This window comes from Sus scrofa, chromosome X (assembly GCF_000003025.6).
Source record: "Sus scrofa isolate TJ Tabasco breed Duroc chromosome X, Sscrofa11.1, whole genome shotgun sequence".
In the NCBI taxonomy this organism is placed as follows: Eukaryota; Metazoa; Chordata; class Mammalia; order Artiodactyla; family Suidae; genus Sus; species Sus scrofa.
Window position 1 is genome coordinate 110889365 of NC_010461.5, and position 18218 is coordinate 110907582.

At 47.6% G+C, this 18218-nt stretch overlaps 2 protein-coding genes across 5 annotated transcripts in view; one reads left to right on the plus strand and one right to left on the minus strand.

Moving 5' to 3' along the window:
- CT55 (cancer/testis antigen 55) overlaps positions 1–913 on the minus strand; it is a 42051-nt gene extending 41138 nt beyond the window's left edge. The window contains exon 1 of one of the 2 annotated variants that reach the window (XM_021080816.1): positions 639–911. In XM_021080816.1, the coding sequence (XP_020936475.1) occupies positions 639–756 (118 nt within the window). In that variant the 5' untranslated portion in view covers positions 757–911. Of the gene's footprint in view, positions 1–638 lie in introns of both variants that reach the window. The other variant, XM_021080820.1, reaches the window with a different exon arrangement.
- ZNF75D (zinc finger protein 75D) lies at positions 946–14703 on the plus strand. 3 transcript variants are annotated; one of them, XM_005657920.3, is made up of 6 exons: positions 946–1246; positions 3539–4066; positions 5255–5447; positions 6147–6238; positions 6573–6699; positions 13780–14703. In XM_005657920.3, exons 2-6 carry the CDS (start codon positions 3620–3622, stop codon positions 14496–14498), a joined length of 1578 nt encoding a protein of 525 aa, XP_005657977.1. In that variant the 5' UTR covers positions 946–1246; positions 3539–3619; the 3' UTR covers positions 14499–14703. The 3 variants fall into 3 exon arrangements, with proteins under 3 accessions (XP_005657977.1, XP_005657978.1, XP_003135457.2); XM_003135409.4 differs by having other exon boundaries at positions 963–1329; XM_005657921.3 differs by lacking the exons at positions 5255–5447; positions 6147–6238.

Consider the following 18218-nt stretch of genomic DNA (forward strand, 5'->3'; position numbering starts at 1 on the left):
ATCTCCACCGTAAAACTGAGATGCGCGCCGTTTCTCCTCTTTGATTCACATGGATAACTTTTGTCCAAATGGCTCAACACTAGGTAAACACTGATAATTTTGGGACGCTGACAAGCCGAGACATTTGGGTTCTTAGATGCCTCTCCAGAGGACTATGCAAAGCATTACAGGACAACTAAGACGAAACAAAGTTCCTGTCCTTAAGGGAAGCATCATGTAATAGCAAAAGCGCGAGATATGACAACAGGAGACCAAAATTGGTCTAAAATCTGCCACCGGTAATCCATGTGACCCTGCAGACATCGCGTCGCACATCTCAATTTCTTTATATTTCAAAGAGAAATAGAAATGGAACCTGCACCATGCGGTTAAAACCTACCTAAAACAATAAAACCATAATAGTTGGGAAGGACGCGCCAGCGAACCAGGAAAGCGTTTTATGTACATGCATGGCCGGTTCACTTTGCTGTACCCCTGAAACTAACACATTGTAAGTCACCTATTCTCTAATAAAATTTATTTTTTAATGTACTGTTGTTATTGATCTAGCGAGGGGCTGGACCACCAGGACCAAAGCCTCTTAACTCAAGGAGTCCCAGGAGAAGCCTAGTAATGACTCTCGGGGAGGTGGCCCTTACCAGGTGGACTTTCCAGGAGAAAGGGCCACCGGCTGCTCGAACGCGACGCAGGAGTAACCTGGACGCACGACCCTCGGCACGTCCGGGGGACCGAGATCGTGGCGCCGGGCGTCAGCATCGTTCCCAGGCGACAAGCCGCCTTCGCGGCGCCTCCAGGCCTCCCGCGGGCCGGAGACTCGGCCTGAACTCTTTTTGGCTTTCGGGGCTGAACCCGGGATGGGAAAGGCGGACCCGCGGGCCGGTTCCGGACTCCGCAGGTGGAGGGCGGGAAATGCGGGGCGTGGCTGTCACGCAGCCACCGGAAACGTGTTCTTCCTTTTCCGGTCGGGGCCCGGTCCACAGCCCGCGACCCCAAAATGGCGAGGCGGGGTTCGGTCTTGGGACGCTAGCGGGGGCGGGCCGGGGACTGAGCTTCCAAGGCCTCCGCGCTCCCGGATTCCGGCGTCTTGGCGCCCGGCTCGCCGGGCCTCGTGCTTTCCCGGCACCGGCCCCGGGGGCGCGGGAACCCGGACCTTCCTTCCTCCCCGCGGCGGCGGGAGGCGTGGCGACTTCACAGCCGAGCCCAGAAAGAGGGAAGTGGCGTCCACGGAAGCCGGAGCTGTGAGGAGGTAATCAAGAAGCTGGTTTTCGCTCTGGATTCGGTCAGGAGAGCCCCCGAGAGCTACCGGCCGCACGTGCCGGCTGCGTGGCGGTGAGCTGGAGGGGCGGGGGCGCAGCCTTTTCCTTTTCGCGGTGGCATCATTGCCGGGCTGGGGGTCTGTCTGCAAACCGGCAGGACCTGTTCTCAGCGAGGCGCGTACTTAGAGCCCTACAGCCGCCTCTAACCTCCGGACGCAGCCTCTCTGTAGCCTTGCGTGTAGATGAAACCCAACGAGGCGCCGGAGCGCGCTAGGAGGTTGCCCGCGTGCTGCGTGCTTGTGGGCGCCCTCGCGGTCGAGCCAGGAGGTGTAAGTGGGGGATGGGGCAGTAATGCCTACTAATGAGCCCAGCGAAACTTGCCCGTTTCTGCGGGCTTATGATCATATCACTGGAGAAAGGCGCATTTCAGCTCCAGAGATAATAGTTTCTCCTGACCAAGAAATCCAGGAATTGTCCCTGTACCTCCCGAGCCTGGAGAGGCAGCAAGGCACCAACCGTTTCTTTGAACGCCCGTGGCATCCTTGAAAGAACTTTGTTGCTGTTTCACCTCCGAGAAAATCCAAGGCCATCCTCAGCCTTGCTTAAGGTCTCTGTGACCCTGAGAAAATAAAAAGTCAGGAGAAAGGTTACCTTTACTAAGACCCTTCCTGTCTCTGAAGAACGTTAATCGTCACTGTTTCTCCTTTCCTTTTTTACACCTTGACATTGGGATTTCTTGTAAACAAAGCCAACTGTAAGTTTTTCCAGTAAAGGAAGCAAAAGTATTCATACACAGATACAAAGCTGCATAGTGCCCTTTATAAGTCTTCCCAAATGGTAACCCCCCAAACTGTTGATATCTGATTGTTGGGTAGGGGAATATTTTCCGAGAGGAATAAGGTTACTTTTTCACTAATTATTTCTTTTCTGATCTGGCTGGCTTAGTTTCCCTTCCAGTATTAATACAGTGGAAAAGAGGCTATCAAACATTCCATGAAGCAAAGGCGCCAGTCTCCATAGGAGGATGAAGGGGCATAGACGTTGTTTTCCCCCTGCCTAAAGACAGGAAACTAGGATCATCTATTAAAATTCAGAGAGGGGAGTTCCCATCGTGGCGCAGTGGAAACAAATCTGACTAGAAACCATGAGGTTGTGGGTTCGATCCCTGGCCTCGCTCAGTGAGTGGGTTAAGGATCTGGTGTTGCTGGGAGCTGTGGTGTAGGTCCCAGATGTGGCTCAGATCCTGAGTTGCTGTAGCTCTGGTGTAGGCTGGCAGCTGTAGTTCCAATTGGACCCCTAGCCTGGGAACCTCCATATGCCGCCAGTGCGGCTCTTAAAAAAAAAAAAAAGACACCCCCCCACAACAATTTTAGAGAGGGAGTTCCCATTGTGGCCCAGTGGAAAGGAATCTGTCTAGCATCCATGAGGACGTAGGTTCAATCCCTGGCCTCGTTCATTGGGTTAAGGATCTGGCCTTGCTGGGAGCTGTGGTGTAGGTCGCAGATGCAGCTTGGTTTCCACATTGCTGTGGGATAGGCGTAGGCTGGCAGCTACAGCTCCCATTCGACCCCTAGCCTGGGAGCCTCCACCTGCTGTGGGTGCGGCCCTAAAAAAAGACCAAAAAAAAAAGTAGAGAAAGTCAAATATGCTTCATCTGTGAAGGTGGTACAGGAAGCACACAGATCAAGTATTGGTTGATATCAGAGCTCCTTTTAGTGAATGGGTGTCAGTTTTTCACCCATCAACCTTAAAAAAAAATAAAACAGAAAAAAGGGAGTTCCCATTGTGGTTCAATGGGTTAAGAACCCAGCTAGTATCTATGAGGATGTGGGTTCGATCCCTGGCCTCGCTCAGTGGGTTAAGGATCCAGTGTTACTGAGCTGTGGTGTAGATCACAGGCTCAGTTCGGATCTGGCCTTGCTGTGGCTGTGGTGTAGGCCGGCAGCTGCAACTCTGATTCGACCCTTAGCCTGGGAACCTCCATATGCCACAGGCATGGCCCTTAAAAAACAAAAAAGGAGAGAAAAAGTGACCAGTTGACATCTGTCTCCCCTGAGCTGTGCTTTGTTTCAAAGTTGGGCAACAAAGGAAAGAGGAGCAACATGTCCTGAAGTTGTCTTGAGTCATCATTGAATGTCCCAACACTTGACAGTTGATTTTTTTTAAAGGAGAGCTAGGAAGGGACTTTTCTGTTCATTCGTCTCTGAAAATTGTAAATAGCAAGTAAATATGTGTCGTGTGGCTCTCTTCTTGACGTCTACCTTTTTTCTCCCCTCCCTCAGTGCCCTTGGGGAGAAGATCCACTCATTGGTTTTTGTACCAAGCCTGACAAGGCCTCAGTTGTCAAAGGTGGCACCAGGAGGATGTCACATATAGGAGTAAAACTGTTCCTAGAGCAAATGATGATGAGACATCTGAAGGTGAATGCATGCTTGTACCCACACATGGAGGCCTTGTGGGAGACTAAGGGGTCTGTGAAAGAGAGCTGCAGTCAGAGTAAGCAGTCCAGCCCACAGATGGACAGTCTTGGTCCTGAGAGCGCTCGCCAGCACTTCCGGAGCTTCTATTATCATGAAGCACCTGGACCGCTCGAGGCTGTCAGCCAACTCCAGGAATTATGCCATCAGTGGCTAAGGCCAGAGATCCACTCAAAAGAGCAGATCTTGGAACTGCTGGTGCTAGAGCAGTTCCTGACCATTCTGCCCAGGGATACCCAGAACTGGGTGCAGAAGTATCATCCACAGAGCATCAAAGAGGCTGTGGCCCTGGTAGACCGCTTTCAGAGAGAACCCGGTGGAATAAGTAATGAGGTGAGAAGAAAGACTCCTTCCCTGTACCACGAAATAGGGTAAAGGTGGATGCGTCTGGGTGTGAGGGGGCGCTCGCTGAACCATGAGATGGCTGGGGTCCCTCTCCTGTTGTTCCCTTAGGACAGCTAAGTGGGATCTGAACTCAGACTTGAAGAGACAGTTGGCCTCCAGGTTTGGGGCTTCCTGGGAGTCCTTCCTGGCCTCAGAAAAAAGAAATGCATTTTGCCCTCTTTGGGGCCAGGGTGAATTGTGGGTGGTGGGCCTGGAGGGGCATGGCCAAGGAGAGGACTTCGAGAATCAAGGGCAAGAAAGAGACGGGAAGGGAGCAAAAAACCCTGAAAGCCTGGGCAGCACTTAGAGATCAAAGAAGAGAGAGGGTAGCAAAGCAACGTGTAAATCCTGCGTCTCTGGGGAGACGGCACAAGGAGAGGAGAAGTGGAAAGAAAGAAAGGGAGGGGGACGAGGATCCAGGGGAAAGAAGTGTTCCCCCAGAGAAGCGGAGAGCATCAGGTACCGAGGGCGCTGCCCTCTGTGGTGGGAACACAGAGCCTCCATGGCCCTCCCTGCGTGCTCTGTCTTGGCCTAGCAGGTGAGTGGGGAGCCAGGGTCTGTCCTTGGGAGCTGGCAGCACGTGTTCCTTCCTCGAGAGCCCAGCTTGAGGCACACACGTGTCTTAGTACAACTGAAGCATATGGAGGAAGGTTCAAGTCCAACTCTCTCCTTGGTTTTCCCTCCACTCAGCCCTTTCTCCATTGAAACCTTCCCTGGACATGGGCGAATTGGAAAATCTGACCAACAGGAAAAGCTTTTTTATTCACTTCCTAATTTTTAGCGAAAACCAAAAGATGAAACTCCAGTAAGTCAAGGGTCCCAGTCAAGAAAGCAAGCCAGTGACAACAGGGGGAGAACAGGCGGCCCGCTCCCCCCTGCTCGTGGCCTGAGCTGTGGCCCGACCCGGAGGGGTGGAGGCTGGCAGCAGTTACCCCTCTTTCCATTTCATCCTAATTCCCTCAGATCATGGCTATAGTTCCTTGTGAGAAAACCGTGGCGCAGTTTCTCTTCATTTTAAAAATTACTTCCTTTAATGTTACACACTTCCCGAATCTCGGCTCTACTCTTATTTGTCCCTCCACCACCACCCCAAAACCAAACGTTCTTTGCTAATGAGGATGGGGACCTTATTTCTAGGTCACAGCCCATGAGCTGGGAAAGGAGGCAGTGCTCTTGGGAGGAACAGCAGTGGCCCCAGGCTTTAAGTGGAAGCCAGCAGAGCCCCAACCAATGGGTGTGTTCCAGAAAGAATGTTGGAATACATACCGGGTACTGCAAGAACAGCTGGGCTGGAATACTCACAAAGAAACCCAGCCTGTAAATGAAAGAGGTGAGGAGTTTCATAATAATTCTCTTCTCCTGCAAGCTGTGCTAGTAATTGGTTCAGCTAGAATGTCATGGGAATTTTCCAGGCACCCAGCCATGCTGGCAGTTAGGATGTCTCTCTGGTGGGACTACAACGGGCCAGCTGTGGGTGAAGGTGAGGGTCATTCTGGGGTGCAGAAATATCCAAACCGCAGATCCCTGCTATTCACCATGTGGACCTTGCTCCTCAGAACTTTGAAGGGAGAGAAGGAGATGGAGCAGGGACAGGTGGGGTCATCTCACCCTTAGAAGTTGGGAGAGCAATGGACCATCAGTGGTAGGACAGGAAGAAAATTGTACACCAGGAAAAAATAATAAAAGACAAAATTCTCCCACATTTCCTACGATACACTGGAGGACCTGAGGCTTTCATATTCAGACACCTCTAATTCTTGCCCAGCTCAGTGAGAAGAAGAAAAAAAAAATACTGGATTTTCTTTTAGTGATTTCTGCGTTTAAATCTGGGGAAAGAGTTCAACTGGGGAACCAATTCTGTGGAATGGTGGATATTTGGTTCTTATTTGCAAGAAGGCCACTTGTGGCAACACACACACTCACACACACTTTACTGAAGGAGTCCTGCTTTTCTATATTTTAGAAATCAGCTCAGGATATTCATAAACAGAAAAGAGAGCAATTTTTTTCTGGCTCTTTTCCCCCACAGCTGTGCCTGCTCAACAGATTCTAGCCTTTTCTGAGCAGAAAAGCACCCCGAGCTGGAAGAAGGGATCTGAGCTCATCTTGCCTGAGTCCCAGGTGAGCTGTACTTTCCAGCTTTTTCAGGCAGCCTGAACATGGCCTTGTCTGCTTTTCTCTGCTGCCCACGACTCACAATCCCTGGCAGGTGCTTTGAGGCATGTTAGCCCCAGATGTTCTCCAGGCAGCTAGGCTTGGCACATGGGAATTGGGCACCTCGCAGGCTGTGTACTGATCTCGTTGGCGCCATCCTTTTCTGCCGTCTCACTTTTCTCCCCTTGAATCTTATACTCTTAACATCTTCAGTGACTGGCCTGCTGTGTAATTCAGAGATGAGTGATACAACAGCTTCTGTTGTGGCAAGTACTGAACTAAAACTTCCTCTCTCCTCTAGAGTTCATTGACATTTGAAGATGTGGCCCTGTCTTTTTCCGAGGAAGAGTGGCAAATGCTGGACCCTGCTCAGAAGATCCTCTACAACAATGTAATGCAGGAAAACTACGAGAATGTCATCTCTCTAGGTAAAGGCCCTTTCTCGGTGTAATCTGTTATGCCCTCGGTGTATGGCAAATGCGCCCCTGTGAGAGAGTCCCAGTGTTCTGGCAGCTGGCTGGTTCTCCACTTGATGGCATGAGGGAAAGGAAAGGCATTTCCAGATCAGCTGGAGAGCTTTTTCAAATACACATCCCACTTGTTTGTTCTAAGTAGAATTCTCGATGTGTCATATTCTTGCCCCACCTTGCAAACCTACTCTTCCTGTGTCTTTTCCATCTCAGTAAAGGGCACCACAATTTACCCAGTTGCTCAGACCCAAAACCCCTCAGTTATCCTTTATGCCACTCTTTTGTTACACCCTACACCCGATCTGTCAGCCAGTGCGCTTACCTCTGTCTTCAGCATAGATCCCGAGTGACTGCCACGTCTCCATGCTCTTCCACCGCCACTGTCCTGGTCTAAGCCCCCTCATCTCTAGCCAGGTCTACTGCAATGCCAGTGGATTCCCATGCCCGCATCGTGCTCATGTGTCCCCCTTAGGTTTAGTTCTCAGCTTCCTCACTGCACATCCACCCACAACCACATTAGAGAATAAAGATATTAAATCTAAGATTCTGCCCATTTAAACGTTTGGAGTAAATAAGAGTATAAAAGAGTCATTCACTCTTCCTGAGAAATAGTCTAGAATTAAGATCGCAGTCCATGACCTCAAAGTTTTACTCTCAGAGCATTATTGGTGCCCCCAAAACTTAAAGCGATCCATTTAGAACAAGAAGAAGAACCATAGACCCAAGGTCCCCAAGAATTCAGGGGCAGTCTTAGAGAGTCTCCTTATAGAGGTAAGTGTATACATCAGAAGAGGAGAAAATTGCTTGATAGGAACCTTTACAGAGGCTTAACATTTTAAAGATTTTGTCCCTGTATTTTTTTTTTTTCTCTTTAGGGCCGCACCTCCTGCACATGGAAGTTCCTGGCTAGGGGTCGAATCAGAGCTGCAGCTGCCGGCCTACACCACAGCCACAGCAGCTCAGAATCCAAACCACATTCCTGACCTGTGCCACAGCTGGAGACAGCATCGGATCCTTAACCCACTGAGCGAGGCCAGGGATCGAACCCACATCCTCATGGATTCTAGTCGGGTTCTTGACCTGCTGACCCACAATGGGAACTCCCTCCTGTATTTTTTAATTAAACTTTTAATTGAGATAATTACAGATTCACAGGCATATTTAAAATGTAATACAAAAAGCAGCCATGTTTACCCATTTTCCCTCGGTGATAACGTTTGCAAAAGTGTAATATCACAACCAGGATATTGACATTGACACAGTCCCCTGGCCTTACTCATATGTCCATTTTTCCCTGTATTCATGTGTGTGTGTGTGTGCGTGTGTGTGTGTGTTTAGTTCTGTGAAGTTTTATCACGTGGAGGTTTGTGTATTTACCACCACAATCAAGATAATGGACAGTTGGAGTTCCTGTCGTGGTGCAGTGGTTAATGAATCTGACTGGGAACCATGAGGTTGCGGGTTCGATCCCTGGCCTTGCTCAGTGGGTTAAGGATCCGGCGTTGCCATGAGCTGTGGTGTAGGTTGCAGACTCGGCTTGGATCCTGCGTTGCTATGGCTCTGGCATAGACTGGCGGCTACAGCTCCGATTCGCCCCCTAGCCTGGGAACCTCCATATGCCGCGGGAAGCAGCCCTAGAAAAGGCAAAAAGGCCAAAAAAAAAAAGAAAAAAAAGATACTGGACAGTTATGTTACCCTAAGAACCCCTCCTGTTGCTTTTTTATAACCACACCTGCTTCGCTCCCACACTCCACCCATCACAACCTATGCCAACCACTGATCCCTTCTATGGTTTTAAAATTCCGCCACTTCTAAAATGTCTTATGAATAGAGGGATGAGGTATGTAGCTTTTGGGGATTAACTTTTCTCCTTCAGAATAATTCCCTAGAAGTTCATTCATGTTATTGAGTATGATCAATATTCATTCCTTTTTACTGCTGAGAAACATTCCATGATATTGAGGTACCACAATTCGTTTAGCCAGTCACCCATCACAGGACCTCTTTGCTAGTTTTTGGCTGTTGTGGGAGTTCCTGCTGTGGCACAGCAGGTTAAGGTTCTGGCATTGTCTCTGCAGCCGTGTGGGTTTGGTCCCTGACCTGGCACAATGGATTAAGGCTCTAGTGTTGCCTCAGCTGTGGCGTAGGTCACAACTGAGGCTTGAATTTGATCCCTGGCCCAGGAACTTCCATTTGCTGTGGGTGTGGGGAAAAAAAAATTTTTTTGACTATTGCGAATAAAGCTGCCAGGAACATTCATGTGCAGGATTTTGTGTAGGTATGTTTTCATTTCTCCAGAATAAATGCCTAGTGAGGGCAACTGCTGGTTTATATAGTGATTACATGTTTAATGCCAAACTGGTCTTTACAGCGGCTGCACCATGTTACACTCCCAGCCAGCAGTGGATGTGATGCAGTTTCTCCACCTTCTCGCCTTTGTTTAGTAGTGTCAGCATTTTAAAAAGTATTTGTTTGCCTTTCTGTTAAGTTTGTAGTGTTGTTTCATTACAGTTTGGATTTGTCTTTCCCTAACAGCTACTGATGTTTTATAGCTTTTCATGTGCTTAATTTGCCGTCTCTTCAGTGAAATGTCTTTTGCCCATATTTTAATGAGATTGTCTTTTAACTGTGGAGTTTTGAGAGGTCTTTATAGACTCTGGATTCTGGTGCTTGAATATGTGGTTTGCAGGTAGTTTCCCCAAGTCTGTATATTTTTCCTTTTATCCTCTTCCCAAAACTTTTTTAATTTTGATGACCAATGTTCTCCCTTTTACAAATTGAATTTCGATATCAAGGCTAGCAGTCAGACTAGCCATAGAGCTCTAAAATTGTCTGTTTTTCCAAAAAGTTTTATAATTTTACATTTAAGTCCCTGATTCATATTGAGTTGATTATTATATAAGGTAGGACGTTTAGTTCAAGGTTCGGGTTTGTTTTTTTTTTTTTTTTTGCCTGTGGAGGTACAGTTGCTTCAGCCTCATTTGTTGAAAAGTCTGGCCTTCCTCCATTGAATTGCTTTTGCAGTTTGTCAGAGATCCATTAGGTATATTTGTGTGCATCTCTTTTGTTCCACTGAGCTATGTGTCTAGCCCTCTGCCAGGACTGCCTTCCTTAAGTACTGTGGCTGCATAACATAGTAAGCCGTGATATCTATCAGAGTGATTCTTCCCACTTTATTTTCTATCAAGATAAAATTTTATTTTAGCTAGTCTAGGGCACGTCCCTTTTCATGTAAGTATTAGAATAAGCTTATCTATGCCTACAAGAAACTTTGTAGGCATTTTTCCAGAAATTTCATTAAACCTATATATGAATTTGAGGAGGACTGATATCTTTGCTGTGTTGATTTTTCCAGTCAATGAACACAAGAATGTCTGTTTATTCAGGTCTTTAATTTCTTTCATAAACTGGTAATTTTCAGTGTCCATGTTAAGTATATGCAGAGGCATTTAATTTTCATTGGAGCAATTGTAGATGGTATTGTTTTAAATTTTGGTTTCTGCCACTAATTTTATGGGTTTTTTTTTTTTTTTGGCTTTTCAGGGCCGCACCCTAGGCACATGAAGGTTCCCAGGCTAAGGAGTCTAATCCAAGCTACAGCTGCCAGCCTACACACAGCCACAGCAATGCGGGATCTGAGCCACATCTGTGACCTACACCACAGTTCACGGCAATGCCGGTTCCTTAACCCACTGAGTGAGGCCAGGGATCGAACCCGCCACCTCATGGTTCCTGGTCGGATTATTTCCACTGCACCACTACGGGAACTCCTAATTCTATGTTTTGTTCTTTCATCTGTGACCCTACTGAGCTTGTTTATTAGTTTCCAGAAGGGTTTTTTTGGTAGATTTCTTGGGATTTTTATACATAGAAGGCCACATGATCTGCAAGGCCTTTTATTTCTTTTTCTTACCTTCTTATTGCAACAGCTCTAACTTCTGGTACTATGTTGAATAGTGGTGAGAGCAAACATCTTTGCCTTGTTCCCAATTTTATGATAAAAACATTGTCTTTCACTATTACCTATGATGTAAGGACAGGGTTTTTTGTTGATAATCTCTCAAGTTGATATAACTCCTAACTTTGTGGGTGTTTTTTATTTATTTATTTATTTATTTATGTCTTTTTGCCTTTTCTAGGTCTGCTCCCGCGGCATATGGAGGTTCCCAGGCTAGGGGGCGAATCGGAGCTGTAGCCACTGGCCTACGCCACAGCCACAGCAATGCCAGATCTGAGCCACGTCTGCAACCTACACCATAGCTCACGGCAACGCGGGGTCCCCAACCCACTGAGCAAGGCCATGGATCGAACCCGCAACCTCATGGTTCCTAGTCAGATTCGTCAACCACTGCACCACAATGGAAACTCCTGTGGGTGTTTTTAATCAGTAAGAATGGGTGTGGAGTTTGTCAAGTACTTTTCTGTCAGTTAATAGGTTTATGATCTTTCAAAGCTTGTTGATATGGTGGGTTATATTGATTGATTTCAAATGTTGAACCAGCTTTGCATCCCTGCAGTAAATCCTACTTGATCATGGTAGATAATTCTTACATATTGTTTCATTCCCAGTTTGCCAGTATTTTGTTGAGGATTTTTGTATTTAAAAAGATATTAGTCTGTAGTTTTCTTTTTTAGTACTGTTTTGTATGATTTTACTGACCTTATAAAGTGATTTGGGAACTTTTTCTTCCTGTTCTCTTTTCTGGAAGAGATTGTATAAAAGTGGCGTTAATTCTATAAATAGTTGGTAGAATCCTCCAGTGACACTACGTGAACCTGGAGATGTCTTTATAGCTTTTAACCTATAAATTCAATTTCTTTAACGGTCAAAGTGCTATATTCAGACTATTTCATATTGGTTGAATTCTGGTAGTTGGTGGATTTTGAGGAATTGACCCATTTTTTTCTAACTTTAAAATTTCATAAATATGTTATTTATGTGAATCCCTTCTATCTCTTTAATTGCTGCAGAATGTGTAGTGATATACCCAGTTTCCTTTCTGATACTGGTGATTTGTGTTTCCTCTTTTATTTTTGTCAGTGTTGATACAGGTTTATCAACTTTATTAATTTTTTGAAGAACAAGCTTTTTGGTTGATTGTGATTTCTCCTCTGATCTTTATTATTCCTTTCTTCAACTTGCTTTAGTTTTATTTTGCTTTTTTTCTAGTTTCTTGAGGTGGAAAGTTAGATTATTCGTTTGAGACCTTTCTTCTTTTCTGTCATAAGCATTTAGGGCTATCCAGTTTCCTCTGAGCACTCTCTTAGCTGATTCCACATATTTTGACATGTTGTAATTTCATTTCCATTTAATTAAGTATTTTTAAATTTTCGTTGAGATGTTCTCTTTGAATCATGGATTATTTAGAAGTACATTGTTTCTTTTCCATTTATTTTTAGACTTCTCTGTTGTCTCTCTGATTTGATTACTAGCCTGATTCCATTTTGGCAGCAGATTGCCTTTTCTCATTCAGGTTTTGATTTTTCTTCTTCTTTTTTTTTTGGTTCTAGGTCTGATGGGTGATTTTTATTGTATCCTTATCATTTTGTCTATTATGTTAGGAGAGTCTGGTTCCTAGTTAAATATTTCCTTTTCTTTTTTTCTTTTTTTTGTCTTTTTGCTATTTCTTGGGCTGCTCCTGCGGCATATGGGGGTTCCCAGGCTAGGGGTCGAATCGGAGCTGTAGCCACTGGCCTGCGCCAGAGCCACAGCAATGCAGGATCCGAGCCGCATCTGCAGCCTACACCACAGCTCACGGCAACGCCGGATCGTTAACCCACTGAGCAAGGGCAGGGACCGAACCCGCAACCTCATGGTTCCTAGTCGGATTCGTTAACCACTGCGCCACGACGGGAACTCCAAATATTTTATTTTCATGGGCAGTCACTCTGTCTTACTTTAGCACATAGGTTCTTTCCTACTTTTGTGGAGTATGTGTCCAGGGAAAGTATAATGTACAGAGCCTTTATAATGTTATTTTGGTCTCCTTGGTTTATATGATATTGACGGGATTCCCGTGTGTCCCTCCTGGTGTCGCCTGAGGGTAGGGAAGATATTTATCTAGGCGGAGTGTCTCTTAGTACTCAGTATGTTGGCTGGGTCCCTTTTGCTAGTTCTGCACCTGTCCATCTTGGGGTCTCCTGACTGGGGTTCTGATGTTGTCAGATTTCCCATTCAGACTGGGGAAGGAATAAGCCTATCCAGGCAGCCTTCTGTTGCCCAGGTTAAGGTTCAGAAAACACTAGATCTGGGTTGCCTTCTTTTTGGATGTGGGGATATGAGACACCTGCCGTGTTACTCATCTAGTCCTGGGGTCCCAAACCATTTCGCTTTGTTCTTACCACTTTAGAATTCTCCGTTGGCTGTGTCTCGCATTCTTTTTTTCTGGCTGCACCCATGGCACATGGAAGTTCCTGGGCCAGGGATTGAATCTGAGCTGCAGCTGAGACCTACGCCACAGCTGCAGCAACACCGGATCCTTTAACCCACTGCACCAGGCCAGGGATTGAACCTGTGCCTACGCAGCAACCCAAGCCACTTCAGTCAGATTCTTAACCACTGCACCACAGTGCAATCTCCATGTCTTGCATTCTTTAGTGGGTTTGTTGTTGTGCCTAGCAAGGATCACCATGGAGAAGTGGGTCTGTGCCATTTTGTCCAGATTGGACTGGCAATCACTTGTTCCTGTATTTTTAAAATTAATTTTTTTTAGGGCTGCCCCTGTGGCGTATGGAAGTTCCCAGGCTAGGGGTTGAATTGGAGCTGTAGCCTACACCACAGCCACAGCAACGCGGGATCCAAGCCTTGTCTGTGACCTACACCACGGCTCACAGCCACGCCAGGTCCTCAACCCACTGAGCGATGCCAGGTATTGAACCTGCATCCTTATGGATACTAGTCAGGTTCTTAATCCGCTGAGCCGTAATGGGAACTCCTGTTCCTGTATTTTTAAAAAGCAATCATCTGTTTTTCTCTTCATTCCTATAGTTTTCTTGTTCTGGGACATGGATGGCTGATTCTTGTCTTTATTCCAACAGGGCTAAAGCTCAAAAATGACACTGGAAATGACCAACCTATATCTCTTTCTACATTAGAAATACAAGCCTCAGGATGTAAAGCATTAAGAGAGGCCAGAGTGAAAGTTGCCCCGAAAACAACGGGCAAAGAAAATCATGGCAGTACACGCAGGGTACGGAAACGGCATCGAGCTTTTCTAGGGAAGAAAAGAAAAAAACTGTCAACTTGTAGGCAAGAGCTTCCAAAACATACGGATCTTCATGAGAAAGGCCATGCAGGAGAGAAACCTTTTAAATGTCAGGAATGTGGGAAAAGCTTTCGAGTTAGCTCTGATCTTATTAAGCACCAGAGAATTCACACTGAAGAGAAACCCTATAAATGTCAGCAGTGCGAGAAGAGGTTTAGATGGAGTTCAGATCTTAATAAGCACTTACTAGCACACCAAGGGATAAAACCATATAGATGCTCCTGGTGTGGGAAAAGCTTTAGTCATAACACAAATCTCCACACACACCTGAGAATTCACACAGGGGAGAAGCCCTTTAAATGCTATGAATGTGGGAAAAGATTCATTCAGAACTCCCACCTTATAAAACACCAGAGAACACACACAGGTGAGCAGCCTTATACTTGTAGCATATGCAGGAGAAATTTTAGCAGGCGGTCAAGCCTTCTTAGACACCAGAAACTCCACAGGAGAAGGGAATCGTGTCCAGCGTCGTCACCATCTAGAACCTGACCCTAGAGGTGATGAAAGAATACCGGGGGCCGAGGCGCCCAGTGCTGTAGGAAGCTGTCGTCAGCAGAATGGGAGGGGCACACGCCACGCTTCACAGAAAGCAATCTAAACTCGCTCTTTTGTTCAGCTTTGTATCTTCAGTGCCTAGCACAAGACTGGTACATAATGGTTTCTTTCCAAATAAAAGAATAGAATTGTTCTCATATATCCGGCGTTACCTCTCTGTCTGTTATCTGTCCAGTTCCTCCGCTTCCCCACCCCCATGAGCTGAATTCTTCAGCTCTCAGGTCCTCAGCAAATACAGGATGGCACGAGACCTGCTCCCATTCTCGGGAGAGGTGGGAAATACAGAGTCTGCAGGTGCTCTGAAGGGAGCTCCGAGAGGGTTACTCGGAGGCAGTTTCTGCGGCTGTCGTTCTGTCTGCATGAACAGCCAAGCCCAGGGTTGGGGAACTTTATTCCCGAACAAGAAGAGAGGGTTGCGTGTTTGCTGCCGGAGAAGTTGTCTCTTCCCTGAGCTCCCACCACTGCAGTGTTTTCTGTCAAGGGATTCCAAGCAGCAAGCAGAGGCCCGAATGCCAACACACACCCAGGGACTGTGGAAGCACCTGCCGACTTCCTGCCCATCCTCTCAGCACGGAGGTATTCAGAATGAAACGGTGAAGGAGCCGGTCCAGGCCCCCCGCCAGGCAGCCGTCTCTGGACGGCCTAGGGCGGTGGTGAATGGCCTTTTTGACTTGGTATGGAAGGTTCTCAGGGATGCCACACTGCTCCAGGACCTGATGGGACCTAACAGGAGGCTAATTTGTATGGCTCTTCAGCCACAGCCCTGTATATATGGATGCTTTGCAGGAAGGCCTGGAGATTCTGTAAACAAACTTACCGAGAAAAGCAAGGAGAGCCCTGTGGCCTCATGGCTCACAGCCTCGATGAACACAGGATGCTGGGAGGGAGCCCCAGTCAGAGCAGCATAAGGCCTGGGCCTTAGAGGGATGTCTCAGTGGGAACTCAGACGGAAACTGTTCTTTTTGCCACGTTGGTTCCTCTTCCTTCCCCACAGGCCTCAGTGACTGTAGTTAGCCCCCTGTATCTACAGTTTCCACATCCACGGATTTAACTGACCATGGATCAAAAGTAATTCCCCCCAAGTTCCAGAAAGGTACAAAGGGCAAAACATGAGTTTGCTGCATGCTGGTGACTATTTACATAGCATTTACACTATACCAGCTATTAGAAGTAATCTAGAGATGATTTCAAGTATGTGGGAAGATATGCGTAGATACATAAATACTACACCATGTTGTATGAGGGACTTGAGCAGCCTCAGATTTTGGTGTCTGTGGGGGTCCTAGAACCAAGCCCCCGCGGGAGGCAACTGTATCTCCTAAGAAGACGATGGGAAGGGAGGGCGGGGCCATTAGAAGACATGGGTTCGGATCTACGTCAGGTCCTAGTTTCAGATGGCCAAACCTTCTATGTAATTATTATTTCAAGAAAAAAAATACTTTTTAAGTGACATGACATGTTTCATATCAAATTTAAACATTAAGCACAACCCCATTGTAACCAAGTTACCCAGAGATAACAAAGGCTCACTTTTTTCGAATGGGTGTCTTCAGATCATTTTCCCATCAAGAGCCCTCTCTAAACTTGTCCTGTTTGTAAAGTGAAGGTAGTAATTCCTTTCTCTCAGGGCTGCTGGTGAGCAGTAAAGGAGACGTGAGCATGCCTAACACTGGCTACAGAAGATGGTCCATAAACATTTGGAGCATGCGTCCTTCATCTTTCGGCTAGTTTTAAAAAATCAACATTGCTGTGAGCTGTGGGATGGGTTGAAGATGCAGCTCAGATCCCATGTTCCCGTGGCTGTGGTGTAGACCAGCAGCTGCAGCTCCGATTCAACCCCTAGCCTGGGAACCTCCTTATGCCGCAGGCGCGGCGCTAAAAAGACAAAAAAAAAAAAAAAAAAAAAAAAAAGTGAAGGAAATACTACATCAATGGAGCCAGCAGTTACTGCCCATTTATGAGATTCAGCAAAGTTCCTGAAGATGGGCCAGCAAAAGGGTACTCTGTTTTCCCAAAGCTGCCATCCCCACTCATAAAACCTATTAGCTTCAGAGCTCATCTTGCAGGTCCTCGTCTATACTGACATTCCCAGGACAGGTCAAAAACAGGGGATGTGGGGGCCTATTTCAGAGATCAGTTTCTTTCTTTCTGCTTTTTTTTTTTTCTTTTTTTTCTTTTTAGGGCTGGTCCACAGCATATGAAAGTTCCCAGGCTAGGGGTCAAATCCGAGCCACATCTGCGACCTACACTGCAGCTCACAGCAACGTTGGATCTTTACCCCACTGAGGGAGGCCAGAGATCAAACCCGCATCCTCATGGATACCAGTCGGGTTCTTAACCCACTGAGCCACAGTGGGAACTCCAGAGATCAGCTTCTCTCTCTCTCTCTTTTTTTTTTTATGAGAGTTGCAACATTTATTTCAGGTTCTCTCTTGGGTTTTTTTTTTTTCTTTTTTGCCATACGGGCAGTATGTGGGAATTCCTGGGCCAGGAATTGAACCTATGCCACACAGCAGCAACCAGAGCCACAGCAGTGAGGATGAAGGAGCCTCAATCCGCTAGGCCATCAGAGAACTCCTGAGATCAGCCTCATGGCAAGTGGCAGGAAGACCTTTAGATGTGAATGGGCAGAAACAGGAAGAGAATTGAGGATTCGGGGTTCAGATATTCCACTGCCCTTTGAAGACGAGACCTTCTTGTCCCAGCTCTTGTGAAACAGGGCATAGACACTGGGGCTCCTGACCGATTCCTTAGGACCTAGTCTCCCCTTTCAAGCCCCCGACAGCCTCGCAGGGCCGCATGCCCAGTGCATCCGGACCAGTCACATCCGCCCTCACCGCTCAGGAGAGGCCCGGGTGGCAGGATGGAGTGAAGGGGAGATGTCTTCCTGCTTCATGCTCGCCAGCCACCGCCCCAGCACGTGGCCAAGGCCTCTGTGAGGACACAACCGGAGAACATCCCGTGAAGGCCCGGGGACTGGAGAAGCCGGACGGATTCCATTCCAGGGACAGAATGGAGAGGCATAAGCCCCAACTTCGGATCCCCAAGGCGGAGAGGGCACCGCGGAGAGAGCTGGCCTGAGCCAGGGGCGAGGGGTGTGGGCTCACAGCCCCGTCCCTGTGCCCCTGCCCTCAGCGAGTGAGGGGCATTAGGGAAAGGATGTGCTGAGCAGAGGGATCGAGCAAGGAGCCGGGAGAGCGGGGGCACAGGTCCTCTTGCCCTCCAATCCGTCTGCATTTGTGACGCCGGAGGTTGTAAGTCAAGGGCTCGGGGCCAGAGTGCTGCCCGCTGCGGCCGAGGCACCAGGACATGGCCGCGTGTCCAGGCCCATTCAGGCAGGACCTGGCTCTTCAGCTTCTCTCTCCCAGAAAACAGTGACATGGCTGCTTCTCAGGGGCCCCTTTGGGGCCCCTCCAGCCCTTCCCCGGCCCGGCAGCCTCTTCCCCTTTCGCTGCCACGCCCACGCCACTTGGCCAGCTCCCCTGGCTCAGAGCAGGGGAGGAAGAGGCGCCCAGGGATGGGGCCTAGTGACGGTGAACTGTTCCCCTGTCCCCAGAGAGACAGGGAGAGGAGAGGAAAATACGAGTCCTGGTCTAGTCTTTGTCTAGGAATTTAAATACTCTCCTTGCCACCTCCTCTATTTTTTAAATAATT

What these genes read in the sequence shown, in the direction of transcription:
- ZNF75D (XM_005657920.3), top strand. Translation starts at nt 3,620, where the DNA reads ATGTCACATATAGGAGTAAAACTGTTCCTAGAGCAAATGATGATGAGA. An exon ending in CCGGTGGAATAAGTAATGAG is followed by an intron (nt 4,067 to 5,254) that starts GTGAGAAGAAAG and finishes CCTTATTTCTAG; the next exon opens with GTCACAGCCCATGAGCTGGG. An exon ending in CCAGCCTGTAAATGAAAGAG is followed by an intron (nt 5,448 to 6,146) that starts GTGAGGAGTTTC and finishes TTTCCCCCACAG; the next exon opens with CTGTGCCTGCTCAACAGATT.